The sequence below is a fragment of the Saccopteryx leptura genome, chromosome 1 (genome assembly GCF_036850995.1).
Source record: "Saccopteryx leptura isolate mSacLep1 chromosome 1, mSacLep1_pri_phased_curated, whole genome shotgun sequence".
NCBI lineage: Eukaryota > Metazoa > Chordata > Mammalia > Chiroptera > Emballonuridae > Saccopteryx > Saccopteryx leptura.
Genome location: NC_089503.1, coordinates 669,636 through 685,907, shown reverse-complemented (window position 1 = coordinate 685,907; position 16,272 = coordinate 669,636). Strand labels below are relative to the sequence as shown.

Genomic DNA, 16,272 nt, shown 5'->3' with positions numbered 1-16,272 from the left:
TCACCAGCTTGAGCCCAAGGTCGCTGGCTTGAGCAAGGGGTTACTCGGTCTGCTGTAGCCCCTGGTCAAGGCACATATGAGAAAGCAATCAGTGAACTAAGGAACTGTGATGAATTGATGTTTCTCATTTGTCTCCCTTCCTGTCTGTCCCTGTCCCTCTCTCTGGCTCTGTCTCTGCCACAAAAAACAACAACAACAAAAAACCCCAAACAAAACAAAACAAAAAACTAAGAAAACAAAAGCCCCTTGAAGTTAGGGTCTTCCAAGAGGCAGAGCAGAGCACCCACCCCAGTCCCAGTGAGCAGGGGCCAGGGTGTCCTCACAGCGGGGCACTCAGGAATGTGGGCACTTTTCACCTGTTTGCATTTTCAGGATCATCAGGCCTCCCTCCCACAGCGAGGGCCCCCCACCCCAGGCCTGCCAGGTGCACAATGCAGACCGGGTGACCCTTGTGTCCAGGCCGAGCGGCCCTGCTCACTGGACTCCTGCCGCTCTGGGTGACGTCCTTGGGGAGGTGGGTGTGGAGTGCAGAGGAGGCTGGGGTAGCAAGGACATGAGCTTCAGACCCTTGGCGATTTATTTGTTCTGTTTGCTCATGGAGATGACCATCATCTTGGGGCCAGGGACCCCAGGACCTCCTCTTCCAACCATGGACACAGGGTCTCAGAGTTCTGACCCAAAGCCACCACCCACACACCCTCCAGGGTTGGAGGAAGGCTCCCAAGGAAACGGCTCAGGGCTGCGGCCTTGATCCACCCCTCTGGGCCAGCTCGGGAGCTGGTGGACCACCATCAGTCATGTGCAGCCCGGGGCGAGTGGAGCCAGTGGGGACAATGACCGGGCCCTCTGGGTACCAGGACGTGGTGTGGTCCAGAGGCCTGCAGGGCGACCACACTGAAGGGGCCTGCTGGCCTAGAGCACGCCCGGCCATGCCTGTGAGCTGGAGAAGCCCCCAGAGCCAGGAGCACAGAAGTGCACACACGCCACACGCACACACACACCACACGCACGCACACACCACACGCACGCACACCAGCCCAACCAGGACGGGTCCCCCTCCGTGCCCCCACAGAGCCACGCTGCGGGCTGGAGGGAAGGGAAGCCCATCAGAGGCTCCTGGCGGGAATCAGGGCAGGGAGGGACAGGAGGCCTGAGTCCTGGGAGGTCGTGGGGGGCGGGTCAGTTCAGGGCAGGCGCCCCCTCCCTCGTGGCCTCCGCGGGCCCCTGGGGGTTGTCTGGCCCAGGTGGGTGCCCATCTGCGTTACCAACAGCGTTGGCCTGGTCACTGCTGCTCTGCTGCTTCTGCCGCCTCGTCTCCTTGTACCGCAGGGTGATGTCTCTGGGGACAGTAGGGCGTGTCACTGCAGCCCACAGGTCCCAGGGACTGCCCTCAGGCCAGAGCCATGCAGGGCCCAGAGGCCCGTTACACACAGCCCGGGAGGCGGGTGGCCCTCACCGCAGGAAGAAGCGCCAGACGGTCCAGGTAAGCACGAGCACGGAGCCGAGCGTCCAGCACTGGGCGATGTAGAAGGGCAGGGACAGCGTGAGCGTGTGCGGGTCGTACTTGACCACGATGAGCAGCTCTGTGGCAGTGATGGCGGCCACCAGCCAGGCCTGCTGGCCCAGCTTCTTGTGCGGCTTCCTGCGGGGGGAGGGCATGCGGTTGAGGGCGCCCGACGGCAGGCGCGGGGCACGGGCTCCATCCCCGCCCTGTGCTCACGGGTCGTCCATGAAGTCGTAGATCTCCCGCATGGCCACGCCGCCCACGTTCACGAAGAACACCAGCCGCAGCAGGACCAGGTAGTGCTCGGGGGGCAGCCACAGCACGAACTTCAGGTAGAAGGTGTTCAGTTCTGCCAACAGAAACTGGGGACAGAGGAGGGTGGGCGGCGGGCCGCGCGCGCAGGAGGCGGGCCGCGCGCGCAGGAGGCGGGCCGCGCGCGCAGGAGGCGGGCCGCGCGCGCAGGAGGCGGGCCGCGCGCGCAGGAGGCGGGCCGCGCGCGCAGGAGGCGGGCCGCGCGCGCAGGAGGCGGGCCGCGCGCGCAGGAGGCGGGCCGCACTTACCACCAGGATGATGCCGCACACGGCCAGCCAGCGGCGCAGGCTGGAGGCGGGCTTCCACTCGAAGCGGACCCAACTGTAGGGCGTGAACTGGAAAGCGATCCTCTTCATCTTGCCCCTGGAGCCAGGTGAGGGTTTTGTGGGGGCGTCGGCAGGTCCTGGTCCCATGTCCCCCCCTTGGCACCCAGGACAGACAGGAGAGGCCCACTCCCCAGTGTCCCCACCCCTCTTCCTGGACTGTTTTTCTCTCAAATCCAAACTAAACATGACGGGGCCTGCATCCCCTTCATGAGGAGGGCAGCCTTCCGAGAAGGGGTCAGGGATGAAGACGCTGGTCAGCGGGGTGGGCTGACTTCCCGGCCGCTGTGAGGGTCTTACAGGGTTCCCAGGTCAAATCCCAGGTGATCAGATGAGGCAAAATCCGTCACCCCTCCCAAAAGACCTATCTGATGGAGCCTAGCTGGACCTGAGGGGCACCTCCCGGCCCCACACAGATGCCAGGCCCCTGCAGCAGGGCACGCGGGGGACGTACTTATAGGTCGGAATGTTCCAGAGGCCCTGCCACTTGTATGTCTTCAGGGACAGCCACTCTAGAGTCTTCATGCCGCAGTAGATGCCCAGCCCGTTGCAGACCAGCACGTCCATGATCCACTGGGGGTGGGAGGCAGGCGCCGTGGGCTCGGCAGCTCCACACTGCCTCATCCGAGGGGCCCTGCGCCCGTGCCCCTCCCTCCAGAGTGGGACGGCCCAGCCCGGGTCCGGGTCCGGGGACACTGAGGGCCTAAGGACAGGCCCGGACAGAGGGTCCGCCCCCTCCCTTGCTGCCGGCACATACGTGGTCCCACCAGCACTCGCTGAAGTTGGGCAGCTGGTGCTCCAGGCTGTACTCCAGGAACTCGAACATCACGCTCACGATCGTGCACGTCCACCAGTCGCGGATCATCAGGGTCTGTGGGCCGGGCCAGGGGGTACGTGGCTGCAGCCTCCAGGGGTCCACACGCCAAGTGCAGGTGGGCGTCGCACCCCAAGCTCCCAGGTGGCTTTACAAACCCTCCGGACAGCCTGCCCATCTCGTACTGTGGTCCCCAGGCTACTGCCCATCAGACTCAGACCACACTGACCGTCAACCCATGGCCAGCAACGGCCCCCGACCACAGGGTGGTTGCAGCCCAGGACACCCAGCCTCCACCGAGCCCGCCTTACCTTCAGGTACCAGCCAATGAAGTGCGCAGGCACGAAGCCGTCCAGCTTGTCCTGGGAGGGGACACAGGCCTCACGTAAGCCCCACCCTGTGCAGCCCCCACAGCCGCACCCGGACCCGGTCACGTGATGTCCCTCAGGGCCCCTGGGGCCTCCCTCCCAGGCCCTGGGGACAACCTGGGGTCTTGCGCACATGTCCTGGTGCCTGTGGATGATGCCCCCTTACCCCTGAGGGCAGCAGGGTGCCCCTCCAATGGGGTCTGCCCCATCATGTGACGGGTTCCATAAATCAGAATAGGGCAGAGCTGGGGACAATTCCACACTCCACTCTGGCCCCACCCCACCCTCCTGGGCCTGGGCCTGACCTGCGTGCTCTGGGAGGGGCCCGTCCTTACCCACACGTTGTGGAAGGGGTCCGTCTCGTTGTCTGCATCGTAGATGAGGCAGTTTCCTCCATAGTCTCTCTCCGGCAGTGGGACCCCCAGCCTGGGGTCAACATACTTCAGAAACTGGCGGCCGTCCTGGACGGTCTGCAAGGTCAGCATTCCTGTTAGTGGGCCGGACACACACCTGCCCGACACGGACACCTCTCGCCGCACACATGGACAGGGTCTGTGGTGCACAGACGACACTGCCGTCCGCCATGTGGCCAACACGCTGTCTGCCCACTCAGGGCTGAGCAGACCGGGAGTCCTACGTCCCAGTGATGCTCTGTACCCCACAGGACCATGCCGCGTGGGGTCACAGTGGATCAGAGTCGAGCCTCCCGTGGGAGGGACAGAGGTGGCCCCAGCACTGGGGAGCTCAGGTCACTGGTCTCACTGTCCCTCCCCAAGTCACACGACATCAGGATAGCTTTTCCCAGACGTGCAGAGACAAACGCTAACAAACACCCTGGGGCTGTGGTTGGGGGGAGGATGCCCCCTGCACACCCATCCTCAGGACCCCGTCCCCACCCCCTTGCCCTGATTAGCAGCCCAGGGACAAAGGGGGATAGAGGCACAAGGCTGCACGGGCAGGTGACACTCAGACCTGCGCCTGTCACGTGATCGAGGCCTGTCCTTGGCTTGGGGTCTTTGGAAATGTCCTTCAGACAGTGACATGATACAGGAATGAAGCTGCCCATGTGCTTGGTAAGCACAGGACCTGAGGGTCAGAAGGGCTGTGTCCTGAGTCGGCGACTGGTCAGCAGGGGGTAGATTCTTGGATACCCAACTGTCAAATGTGAAAAACTGGGCAAATGTAATAAGTCTCTGAACATCTGAGGGCTGATGCCATCCGAGGAAGACAGACTTTGACAGCCACTCCGCAAAGGAGTGGTCCGGACAACCTCGGCCTTGTCTGCTGACAGCTCCCACGGACGGGCCGCAGACCGGGGGATGAGGGGCAGGCGGAGGGAAGGAGGGCGTGAGAGTGACAACAGTACTTAGACACGTGCAGACACACTGCTCGGTGCACACACATCCCAGTGCCATTGACTGAGGGGCTGCGAAGCTCTGAGTCCCCAGGTAAGGAGCAAACCAGCACCTGAGACCTTCCTCCAGGAAAGGACCAGGGCTCCTGGGAGAACTGACTGGTCCCCGCTGAGCAGAAAATGCCCGGGACAGGCCTGCAGCGCCTTCTGTGCCATAAAAATAGTATGTGTTAAAACTACAGGACAAAACACCACGGACTCACCAAGATGGGGCTATGCGAGGCATGCGGGGTACAAAGGAGAGTGTGCCCAGTGGCCAAAGTAATCTGAGCAACGTCATCACAGTGCTGGGTTAGAGCCCAGAGTGCAATACAGCTCCCGCGAACGTATACTGCTACAAAGGCCCGAGTCCATTCATAAGAGATGGAGAAGAGGCATGTCTCCTGTACAGAAGAATGTTCCGGTCTAGGAGGGCGGCTGTGTGCAGGGACCACCCTCCCAAGCACACCCAGGGGGTTGAGGCAGCATCTACGGTGACAGGTTATGTTGGCCATATGCACCCTGACCCCAGTCAAGTCACAAAAAAACATAGGTGCCTATGGAGAATGCACAGCTGACATCCTAACCAGTGATGGACAGGTGGCTCTTCCCCTAAAAGTAGGCAAGTGCTGGGTCGGCCCCCCCTCCCCGTTCCGGCTGAGGTCGCTTGGAGGTTCTAGCTGGGACAGCAAAGCAGGGAAAGGAAGACAGGCACCAGGTTGGAGAGGAGGACAGAGGACCCTCTCTCCATGAAGACGGCATGACCCAGTTTCCAGAAAACGCTCAGAAACCCACCAAAACAGCAGCAACAACAGAACTGTCAGAATACACAAGTTCAGCAAGGTTGCAAGACATGAGATGGCCACACAGAGATAAGCTGTGTTTCTACAGACTCGTAATGAGCAAACCAAAAATGAAACTGAGACAGTTCCCCTCACAGCGATACCAGGAAGCACGGACTACTCAGGACGCACGAACACGAGCTAAAGACACTCAGGACGTGAGCCAATGGGAAGGCCACTGTCCCTGAGGTGCAGCGCCCCACCGCCGCTACAGAAAAGGAGAAGGTGACCCGAAAAGGCACATGCCAATGCAAGACCCCCAGGGTCAAACCCACCCTGAAGAACAGCAGCAGTCGCTCCCCAACGCCACATCCTGTTGGAGGAACATTAGACTCAAGACCCGGCCAGGGCTCCTCGAAGCTGTCCCGGGGACCCAACAGGGACGCTGGGTAATGGTCACAGCCCAGAGGGGCCTAAGGAGATGTGACCCCTACTGTTCGAAGCTGTCCAGGGGACCCAACAGGGACGCTGGGTAATGGTCACAGCCCAGAGGGGCCTAAGGAGATGTGACCCCTAATGTTCTGTGGGATCCTGGGACAGAAAGGAGGCATTAGGGGTGTGAGTCCTGAGAAAGAAGACACTTAGTAAGATGGGCTCCTGGTGACTAACTGGGCTTAAATTAAAAACGACAACAGAGGCCCTGGCCGGTTGGCTCAGTGGTAGAGCGTCAGCCTGGTGTGCAGGAGTCCTGGGTTCGATTCCCGGCCAGGGCACACAAGAGAAGCGCCCATCTGCTTCTCCACCCCTCCCCCTCTCCTTCCTCTCTGTCTCTCTCTTCCCCTCCTGCACCCGAGGCTCCATTGGAGCAAAGATGGCCCAGGCGCTGAGGATGGCTCCTTGGCCTCTGCCTCAGGCGCTAGAATGGCTCTGGTTGCAACAGAGCGACGCCCCAGAGGGGCAGAGCATCACCCCCTGGTGGGCATGCCTGGTGGATCCTGGTCGGGTGCATGCGAGAGTCTGTCTGACTGCCTCCCCGTTTCCAGCTTCGGAAAAATGCAAAAACCAAACCAAAACAAAACAAAAAAACGACCACAGACTGGCAGCCATCTCTGCCCAGGGGCCTCTCATGCAAACTGCCCTGCAGGGAGAAGCCTGCACTGAACTGCCCCCTGCACTGTGCTGCTGCCACCTGAGCAGCCTTTATAAAGGAGCTCCTGGAATCCTATTTCAACCAATAGGACTGAGGCCTTTCCCATCCAATAGGAGCTGCACGGTACTGGCCAATCAGAGAAGCTCCATTCTGACTAATGAGAAAAGTGCCTTTGGAACCAATCAAACTGGGAGGATTTGGAGTCCTCACTTGCACAAGGAGAGACCAATCAGGGACAGAAACAGGGACAGGGACCGAGATTTCTGTCTCTGTACACCAGCTCCCCTCTCGACTCAGGGATCACACTTCCCTTTCCACTGAAGACTGGCCTCCCTGGCTGAGCAGCCATGGAGCAGAGGACGGGGTCACACTGGCCCTAGGTCACAGTGGGCTATTATGCACTGAATAAAGTTTCCTTCTTCACTGCACCCCAAATTGGAGTTTCTGTTGGTGCTGAGCTGGCATCAAGAACATTGGTTGACAGGAAAACCGACAATCTGGAAAAGCATGGATTTTAGTTAATAATGAGGCACTGATATCGGTGAATTGTAACACATGAGCCTTATTAATATAAGATGTTCATAATGAGAAACTGGGAGATTTACGGGAATGCTCCATACTAACTTTGCAATTTCATCGATCTGTATTTAAATAAAAGCTTTATTTTAAATAAATAAAACCAAATAGTGACCATAAAAAAATTTATTTTATTTTTTTTCTGAAGTTGGAAACGGGGAGGCAGTCAGACTTCCGCATGCGCCCGACCGGGATCCACCCGGCATGCCCAACAGGGGGCGATGCTCTGCCCTTCTGGGGCGTCGCTCTGTTGCAACCAGAGTCATTCTAGCACCTGAGGCAGAGGCCACAGAGCCATCCTCAGCACCCAGGCCAACTTTGCTCCAATGGAGCCTTGGCTGCAGGAGGGGAAGAGAGAGAGAGGAAGGAGAGGAGGAGGGGTGGAGAAGCAGATGGGCGCTTCTCCTGTGTGCCCTGGCTGGGAATCGAACCCGGGACTCCTGCACACCAGGCCAACGCTCTACCACTGAGCCAACCGGCCAGGGCCATAAAATTTTAAAGAAAAGCTGGTCTGCCAAGAAGACAAAGAGATGGCCATGAGCACACGAGATGTTCACCATCAGGAGCCTTCAGGGAAACCAAGCCAAACCACGTGGGATCTGACCCGACCACCTGACCACTAGGATGCCTACTGCCAGAAGCTAAGTAAAATAAGGAAGTAACAGAAGGAGTGCTGCTGAGCACCTGAGGAAACCGGGACCTCATGCATTGCTGGTGGGAATTTAAAACAGTGCAGCTGCTGTGGAAAGTGGTATGGAGGTTCCTCAAAAAGTTAAACATAAAACTACCTTATGACTCAGCAACTCCCTCCCACACCCCCCCTTCCCGACGGAACTGGAGCCTGACTAACAGACACGTGCACACTCACATGGACAGCACAGTCACAGCAGCCAAACCGTGGAAGCAACCTGAGTGTCCAGCGATGGATGATGGATAAACAAAATGTGGTCACCCCACACAATGGAATAATTTCCTGCCTTAAAAAGGAAGGACACGCCTGACCTGTGGTGGCGCAGCAGATCGAGTCTCGACCTGGAACGCCGAGACCGCCAGTGAGAAGCCCTGGGCTCGCCCGGTCAAGGCGCATACACAGCAAGCAACAAACAACTGAAGTGAAGCAGCTGTGAGTTGATACTTCTTGCTCCCCAACCCCAAAAAATCAATAAATAAAATCTTTTTTTTAATAGTTAATTTTCCAGGTTTAAATTATTTTTATTTATTCATCTTAGAGGAGAGAGAGAGAGAGGGAGAGAGAAAGAGAGAAGGGGGAGGAGCAGGAAGCATCAACTCCCATATGTGCCTTGACAGGGCAAGCCAAGGGTTCTGAACCGGCGACTTCAGCACTCCAGGTCGATGCTTTATCCACTGCACCACCACAGGCCAGGCCAATAAATAAAATCTTTAAAAAAGTAAAAAAGGAGGACACTTGGCCTTGGCTGGTTGGCTCAATGGACAGAGCATCAGCCTGGTGTATGGACGTCCTGGGTTCAATTCCTGGTCAGGACACACAAGGAAAGCAACCACCTGCTTCTCTCTTCCCTCTCCCCCTTTTCTCCCTCTTCCTCTCCTGCAGCGAGCAGCTGATTGGTCCGAGCCTTGGCCCTGGGCGCTAAGGATAGCTCGGTGGGTCTGAGCATCAGCCCCGGATGGCCCTCTTCCTCTCCTGCAGCGAGCAGCTGATTGGTCCGAGCCTTGGCCCTGGGCGCTAAGGATAGCTTGGTGGGTCTGAGCATCAGCCCCGGATGGCCCTCTTCCTCTCCTGCAGCGAGCAGCTGATTGGTCCGAGCCTTGGCCCTGGGCGCTAAGGATAGCTTGGTGGGTCTGAGCATCAGCCCCGGATGGCCCTCTTCCTCTCCTGCAGCGAGCAGCTGATTGGTCCGAGCCTTGGCCCTGGGCACTAAGGATAGCTTGGTGGGTCTGAGCATCAGCCCCGGATGGCCCTCTTCCTCTCCTGCAGCGAGCAGCTGATTGGTCCGAGCCTTGGCCCTGGGCACTAAGGATAGCTTGGTTGGTCTGAGCATCAGCCCCGGATGGCCCTCTTCCTCTCCTGCAGCGAGCAGCTGATTGGTCCGAGCCTTGGCCCTGGGCGCTAAGGATAGCTTGGTTGGTCTGAGCATCAGCCCCGGATGGCCCTCTTCCTCTCCTGCAGCGAGCAGCTGATTGGTCCGAGCCTTGGCCCTGGGCGCTAAGGATAGCTCGGTGGGTCTGAGCATCAGCCCTGGATGGGGGTTGCTGGGTGGATCCCAGCCAGAGTGCATGCAGGAGTCTATCTTTCCCTCTTCTCACTTAAAAAAAAAAAAGTGGGTTACACTGATACCCACTACAATGTGGAGGAACCTTGAGGGCATTGTGCTGAGTAAGTCAGACTCAGAAAGAAAAATCCTGTGTGATCCCACCTTATAAGGTCCCTGGAGCAGTCAGATTCAGAGGCAGAAACTAGATGGTGGAGCCCGGGGCTGGGGAAGGGGGAGGGAAGAGGGCGTTTCATGGGGACGAGTCTCAGTTTGGGAAGATGGAAAGCTCTGAAGATGATGGCGGTGACAGCTGCACCATAATGTGAACGAGCTTAATGCTTGTGAGCTGTGCCCTTAGGATGGTTAAGGTGGGAAATTTCATGTTATGTGTTTTTTACTAAAACTTAAAACTTTTAAATACGAGGCCCCGGCTGGGTGGTTCTGTGGATAAAGTGTCAACCCCAGGTGCCAGAGTGGTGGATGTGATCCTGGCAGGGCACACGTGAGACACCACCAAGGAGCACACAACTAAGGGAGCAAGTGGAACAATGAGTTGGTGCTTCTCTCTCCCTCTTTCCATTTCTCTTTCTCTCTCTCAGACCAATGGAAAAAAATTTTAAAATAATTTAAATATTAAATGTGCTGTAATAAAACTAAAGAATTGCAGAGAACTCTACATACCTGTGTGCATATGAAACAGGTGAAATGTGATGAGCTCTTATTATCAATTTCCCGGTTGGATACCTTCCTATATTTATGCAAAATGTCACCCCTGGGGACTGGGAGAGGGACACATGGGACCTCACTGTACAATTCTTTACAACTTCTTGTGAATCTAGAATTTTCAAAACAAAGTATTTTTTAAAACCCTCAAAATGGGGTTCTAAATGTAAAATCTGAAATGATGATATTTTCAGAAGAAAATACTGGAGAAAATCTTAGTATCCTGGTGTCAGAGAAAGAAACTTTAGCCATGACAAGAGATGGCGCCCAGGAAAGAAACCATGAAGTGTGGCTCCTGACAACGTGGGTGGTGACAACGCGGGTGGTGACAATGTGGATGGTGACAATGCGGGTGGGGACAACGTGGATAGTGACAACGTGGGTGGTGACAACGAGGGTGGTGACAACGTGGGTGGTGACAACGTGGATGGTAACAACGCGGGTGGTGACAACGTGGATGGTGACAACGTGGGTGGTGACAACGTGGATGGTAACGTGGGTGGTGACAACGTGGGTGGGGACAACGTGGGTGGTGACAACGTGGATGGGGTCTGCAGCACACATGGCAACAAGGCCCTGGGGCCAGGACAATGAGAAAGAAAGACATCCCCATTTTTTATTTTTATTATTTTCTACAACTCATTTTTTTAAAAGGCAAAAAACTTGATCACTCATCGAGGGGATGTCTGCATTGCTAATAGATGCTCAGGAAGCTGGTCTCCACGATCAGCCGTTTGAGCACCGTGCGGAGACGCAGCTGCTCCCGTAGGAAGTCTGGAAGGAAGCGTCTGCTGGTCCTGAGCCCCAACAGGGGTGAGACAGGCACCCAGGACGAACATAGACCCGCTGCTGCTGGGAAAGCAGAGTGGGCCGTCCTGGGGGACACAGCAGGGCAGCTCCTTCACGTCGGACCCCGTACACGACTGCCATGCAGCCCGGCGCAGGAGGACCCGGGAGGGGGTGCTCAGAGCAGCCCTGTTCCCACAGCCCCAAACTAGAAGCAGCCGCTGAAGGCACGGACTGCCGTGCGCCCACAGCAGGGAAGAGCGCTCGGCAACAGAGAGGATCGGTGTGTTGACAACACCCGAGTTGGGCACCTTTCAGAAGCATCGGAAGCCACACACCGTACAGTTCTGCTTATAGGAAATTCTCGAAGACAAAAACCACGGTGATTGAGGGAGACCAGTCCCTGGTTGCCAGTGCTGAGTGCTGGGGGTGGTGGGGGGGGGGTAGACTGCCTCTTGGGCAACACTATGGAGTCTGGGGGACAGGATGGCTCTGTGTCGTGATTGTGGTGTTTGCGCAAATATAACAGGTGTTAAAATTCACAGAACTGTACACCTACCCTAACAGTAAAATTTACCACATGACCATCAATAACCCTGCCACAGGCTGGCAGATTTCAGAGACTGTGAACAGGAAATTATTTTGAAACTGAAGATCACCCTCAAAATGTTCACTAAATTAAGCAGAATGAGGAATATTAATAAGATCCCACATTTTCGGGGAAGACGATCTCCTGACTGTTGCAGCACGGGCGAGGAGAGAGAAGGGACATGAAGCCACAGCTGGTGAACCACAAGGACCAAACCTCTAGTGAGGACTGGCCCGGGCCACCTGAAGCCACAGCTGGTGAACCACAAGGACCAAACCTCTAGTGAGGACTGGCCCGGGCCACCTGAAGCCACAGCTGGTGAACCACAAGGACCAAACCTCTAGTGAGGACTGGCCCGGGCCACCTGAACACGAGCACCAGGTCCTGGGGCAGGTGAACTTCTTTCCACCAGCTTTGGTCCCTTGCCCAGATCAGGAGCTCCTGCCACTTCGAGCAAAGGCAATCCACCAGGTGTCTGCATGGGAACCAGTTGTCCACTTGGCCCTCCCTGCGCCCACCTGACCCACGGGCCGTCAGGGCAAGGCCCATGCAGCACAGCCTGCACCCAGAGGTCCACACGTGCTAAGCTCCACACTCAGAACAAGACTCTGCTGAAAGGTCATGTTCCAGTCTCCTCACACAGATCCTTCCAGAGGTCCCCTCGCCCACTTTTGTTGGGGTTCAGCCTTGCTTCTGTGGACCTGGAGAACCCTCCATGGTCAACTGGGTAGAATTCATGACCAGAGTCCAGCAGCCACAATGGACAGAGGCCTCCCACACAGACTGCACTTGAGGGAAAAGCCACAGACTGTGCCTTCAGCCCCCCAGCCTCCTGACGGGGCTCCTGGTGGCTGAGCTGACCCCTGCAGGGGCTGCGGGGATGGTCTTCACACCCAGGCTAGACCCGCCCTGTCCAGCCCAAGCTGCACAGCTATACCTCATTTGCATTATACTGACCAATCCAAGCAACTCCATAACAACCAATCAGAACGTGCAAATCTGGATTCCTCATTTGCATAAAAATTAACCAATCGGGAACCAGGGCAGGAACTTTCTCTATAAAAGACAGTCTTCCATGCCTGACCAGGTGGTGGTGCAGTGGATAGAGCCTGAGACTAGGATGCAGAGGACACAGGTTTGAAACCCCAAGGTTGCTGGCTTGAGCGTGGGCTCATTGGCTTGAGTGTGGGATCATTGGCTTGAGTGTGGGGGTCATAGATATGACCCCACAGTTGCTGGCTTGAGCAAGGGGTCGCTCATGCTGCTGTAGCCCAGTCAAGGCACATATGAGAAAGCAATCAATGAACTAAGGAGCCGCAACAAAGAATTGATGCTTCTCATCTCTCTCCCTTCCTGTCTGTCCCTATCTGTCCCCCCCGAATCTGTCAAAAAAAAAAAAAAAAAAGCCTTCCACCTGACCTGTGGTGGCAACAGTGAGGTCACTGGTTCAAATCCCAGAGATCGCCTGGTCAAGGTGCATACAAGGAACAAGCAATGAACAACTGAAGTGAAGCAACCACAGCTGATATTTCTAGCTCTGCTCGGCCTCTCTGTAAAATCCTTTTTTTTTGGACAGAGACAGGTGCCCTGTGCCCTGACTGGGGAATCGAACTCACAACCTCTCTGCTCCAGAACGATGCTTCCTCCAAGCTATGCGGCCAGCGCTTAACTTTTATTAATTATTTTTATAGTTTTTTTTTTTTTAGTTTCTTTTTTAAATTTTATTTATTCATTTTTAGAGAGGAGAGAGAGAGGGAGAGAGAAAAACAGAGAGAGAGAAGGGGGAGGAGCTGGAAGCATCAACTCCCATATGTGCCTTGACCAGGCAAGCCCAGAGTTTCAAACCAGCAACCTCAGCATTTCCAGGTCGACGCTTTATCCACTGCGCCACCACAGGTCAGGCCTATTAATTATTTTTTAAAAAGAGTCAAGAGAGGGGAGAAGGAAGGGAAGCATTCATTTATTGTTCCACTCAGTCATGGCACTCTTTGGTTGCTTCCTGTGTGTGCCCTGACTGGGGATTCAATTACATCTTAAAGAAAAAAGGCCACCTCTGCTTTGTCTCCAGGATGCACGTCTGGTTTCCTGAGGCCGCATTCTGGGTTTGTGAGCTGTTCTCTTGAATAAAATTTCTCGTCTTTTCTTATTAAAAAAATTTTTTTTTAGAGTTGGAGGGAGAAGGACAGACAGACACAAAGGGAGAGAGATGAGAATCATCAACTCATAGTTGCGGCACCTTAGTTGTTCGTTGATTGCTTTCTACATATGCCTTGACTGGGAGGCTCCAGCCGAGCCAGTGACCTTTGCTCAAGCCAGTGACCTCAGGGTTTTGAACCTGGGTCTTCAGCATCCCAGGCTGATGCTCTATCCACTGTGCCACTGCCTGGCCAGGCAAGTTTTCTTCCGCACCTCAGACTGGGGGCTTTTGTTGACACCTCTGGAGGGGCTGTTATGCAAAATCCTCATCACCTCTCACTCACTTACTCAGGGGCCTCCTGGTCACCTAAACTCCCAGTGCACCCGAGTGGGAAGAGCTCTTACCTGGAAGAGTATGAAGATGAGAAACAGCTCGTAGACCACGCTGACGCACAGCCAGAACCTCCAGTATGCTGCAAAGACAGAGCACAGCGTCAGGGAGCCCGCCCGGTCCTGGACACACACGGTCCGCCCCAGGGACTCTATAAACCTAACTCAGAGTGAGCACACCTTCTCCCTGAGGTTTTCTTCCCTTTCCTTCCACTCCTGCCCTTAAATCTCTATTGTTTTTTCCCCATCTCACTGCAGCACAGGACAGCAGAGAGACACACCGTTTGCTTTACTAGCAGAGCTCCTAACCCTCAGATACAGAGGTCTGCAGGAGGTTTGGGGTGCATACATTTTATCATGCCAACAAAATCTTTTAACTCCAGTATGCTGAGTTGTTTATTTTTAAATCACAAATGAGTGATTTCTGCATTTAAGAGGATGGGCTCTTTTCTGTAAAGTGACGACTACATTAATGCATTTTCTGATCTGAACTATCCTCGAGTTCCTGCGATGAACCCAGTCTGGTCACCGTGACCCGTTTTAGGGAACTGTCTTCCGTTCTGATCGGCACACTGAAGAACTTGTCCCTGTGCTGACTGTGTTATGTGACAGCTGCAAGGAGAGGAGAGCTTAGAGGTCCTCAGCACCAACAAGGCTCTAAGCACACGAGGTGATGGAGGGTGATCTTTCACAGTAGGTGTGGGTATCGAGTAATCGTGTCGTACTCCTGGAACTTAGACCGCGCTGAGGATGGCCAGGACCCCCCTCCCCACCAGCCCGCTCTGGTTTTCCCTGGGGGATGAGATGAAGGAAGGGATGTCTACAACTATTCTCAAATACAAACGATAACTTTTACCTTCCAAGAATCTTGAAAATCCTATTTAATAAAGGCCTAAGAGTCTACTTTTCCTTTGCTTAGGTTGGTAAAAAGAAAAAAAAAATTACCAGCCTACGTTCAAGAACAAATTCACCTTGCATAAAAAAAGGTGGTGCTCACAAACTTCTAAGAGCCTCTGGACCAGGAGAGCCAGGCTGGGCCCTCCAGCTCACTGGCCACCACGTGGTGCGCCCCCTGCTGGGACAAGGGGCCGTAGGTGTGGCCACAAAGATGGCTGGGTAGGGTCGGGCGTGCCAGGAGCCAGGGCTCGGAAGGAGAGGCGCTGCACCCCCTCACGTCTGCAGGGCCAACCCAGCACCCTCAGGACAGGCGCTGCACCCCCTCACGTCTGCAGGGCCAACCCAGCACCCTCAGGAGAGGCGCTGCACCCCCTCACGTCTGCAGGGCCAACCCAGCACCCTCAGGACAGGCGCTGCACCCCCTCACGTCTGCAGGGCCAACCCAGCACCCTCAGGACAGGCGCTGCACCCCCTCACGTCTGCAGGGCCAACCCAGCACCCTCAGGACAGGCGCTGCACCCCCTCACGTCTGCAGGGCCAACCCAGCACCCTCAGGGGCCTGGGCTTCACCTGCTTCAGGAAGAACAGCCACAGGGGTAGATGCAGCATGAAAATGCCGCCTGGGGGAGGCGGGAGCACAGAGTGGTGAGTTCTTAGGGAAGCCTGCGGATGTAGTTCTGGGAGGCTGGGGACGAGGAGCTGAGGTGACAGACTGTTCTCCACGCTCTCAGGGACAGGAAAAGCAGGGAGAATGCTCCCTGGTCCAAGGCTGCGAGAGCAGCTGCAGGGGTTGTGGAGAAAGCACCTGGCGGCTCTCATCCTCCAGAGCGGCGGCCCCTTGAGATGGGCGTCCCCCCGCAGGCGCTCCGCACAGCGCCCCACTGGCTGCAGGCCAGGTCTGCAGGGGGCTCTTCTCCACTGCTGCCTGCTGTCCTCACACACCTCCATGGGGCAGCCCCATGTCCACCCAAACAGAAGGTGGGCTACCGCAGAGCCCCTGCCACTGTCACCCTGCAGTGCCCGCCAGGGTCCAGACCTGCCCCCCTGCCCCCAACGTCCAGCAGGCCCTTCCCCCGTATTTCCACCGCCAGAAGGTGGGGGCTCCCATCTCCCTGACTCAGTATCCACCCCCCACACACTCTTTCTGTCTTTCTAAACACAGGACCTGGCTGCCTCAACAGCCTGGTGACACCCTGGACATCGGAAGGAAGGGTGCCTTTTTCGTGGGTAATTCAAGTTAAATTCAGATAAAACCACGCCCCAGGGGCTCCTTTCAGAGCCCCCGAGGGGCAGGA

General features: G+C 56.1%; 1 protein-coding gene across 1 annotated transcript in view; it reads right to left on the bottom strand.

The window, feature by feature from the left end:
* Positions 1 to 559: 559 nt before the first annotated feature.
* Positions 560 to 16,272, bottom strand: part of PTDSS2 (phosphatidylserine synthase 2) — a 40,506-nt gene continuing 24,793 nt past the window's right edge. Inside the window, exons 4-12 of the mRNA XM_066367413.1 lie at positions 14,096 to 14,163; positions 3,657 to 3,791; positions 3,265 to 3,315; positions 2,897 to 3,010; positions 2,594 to 2,712; positions 2,065 to 2,179; positions 1,721 to 1,866; positions 1,457 to 1,642; positions 560 to 1,339 (exon numbers count right to left, since the gene is read on the bottom strand). Coding sequence (XP_066223510.1) covers positions 1,180 to 1,339; positions 1,457 to 1,642; positions 1,721 to 1,866; positions 2,065 to 2,179; positions 2,594 to 2,712; positions 2,897 to 3,010; positions 3,265 to 3,315; positions 3,657 to 3,791; positions 14,096 to 14,163 — 1,094 coding nt within the window. The 3' untranslated portion in view covers positions 560 to 1,179. The remainder of the gene's footprint in view (positions 1,340 to 1,456; positions 1,643 to 1,720; positions 1,867 to 2,064; positions 2,180 to 2,593; positions 2,713 to 2,896; positions 3,011 to 3,264; positions 3,316 to 3,656; positions 3,792 to 14,095; positions 14,164 to 16,272) is intronic.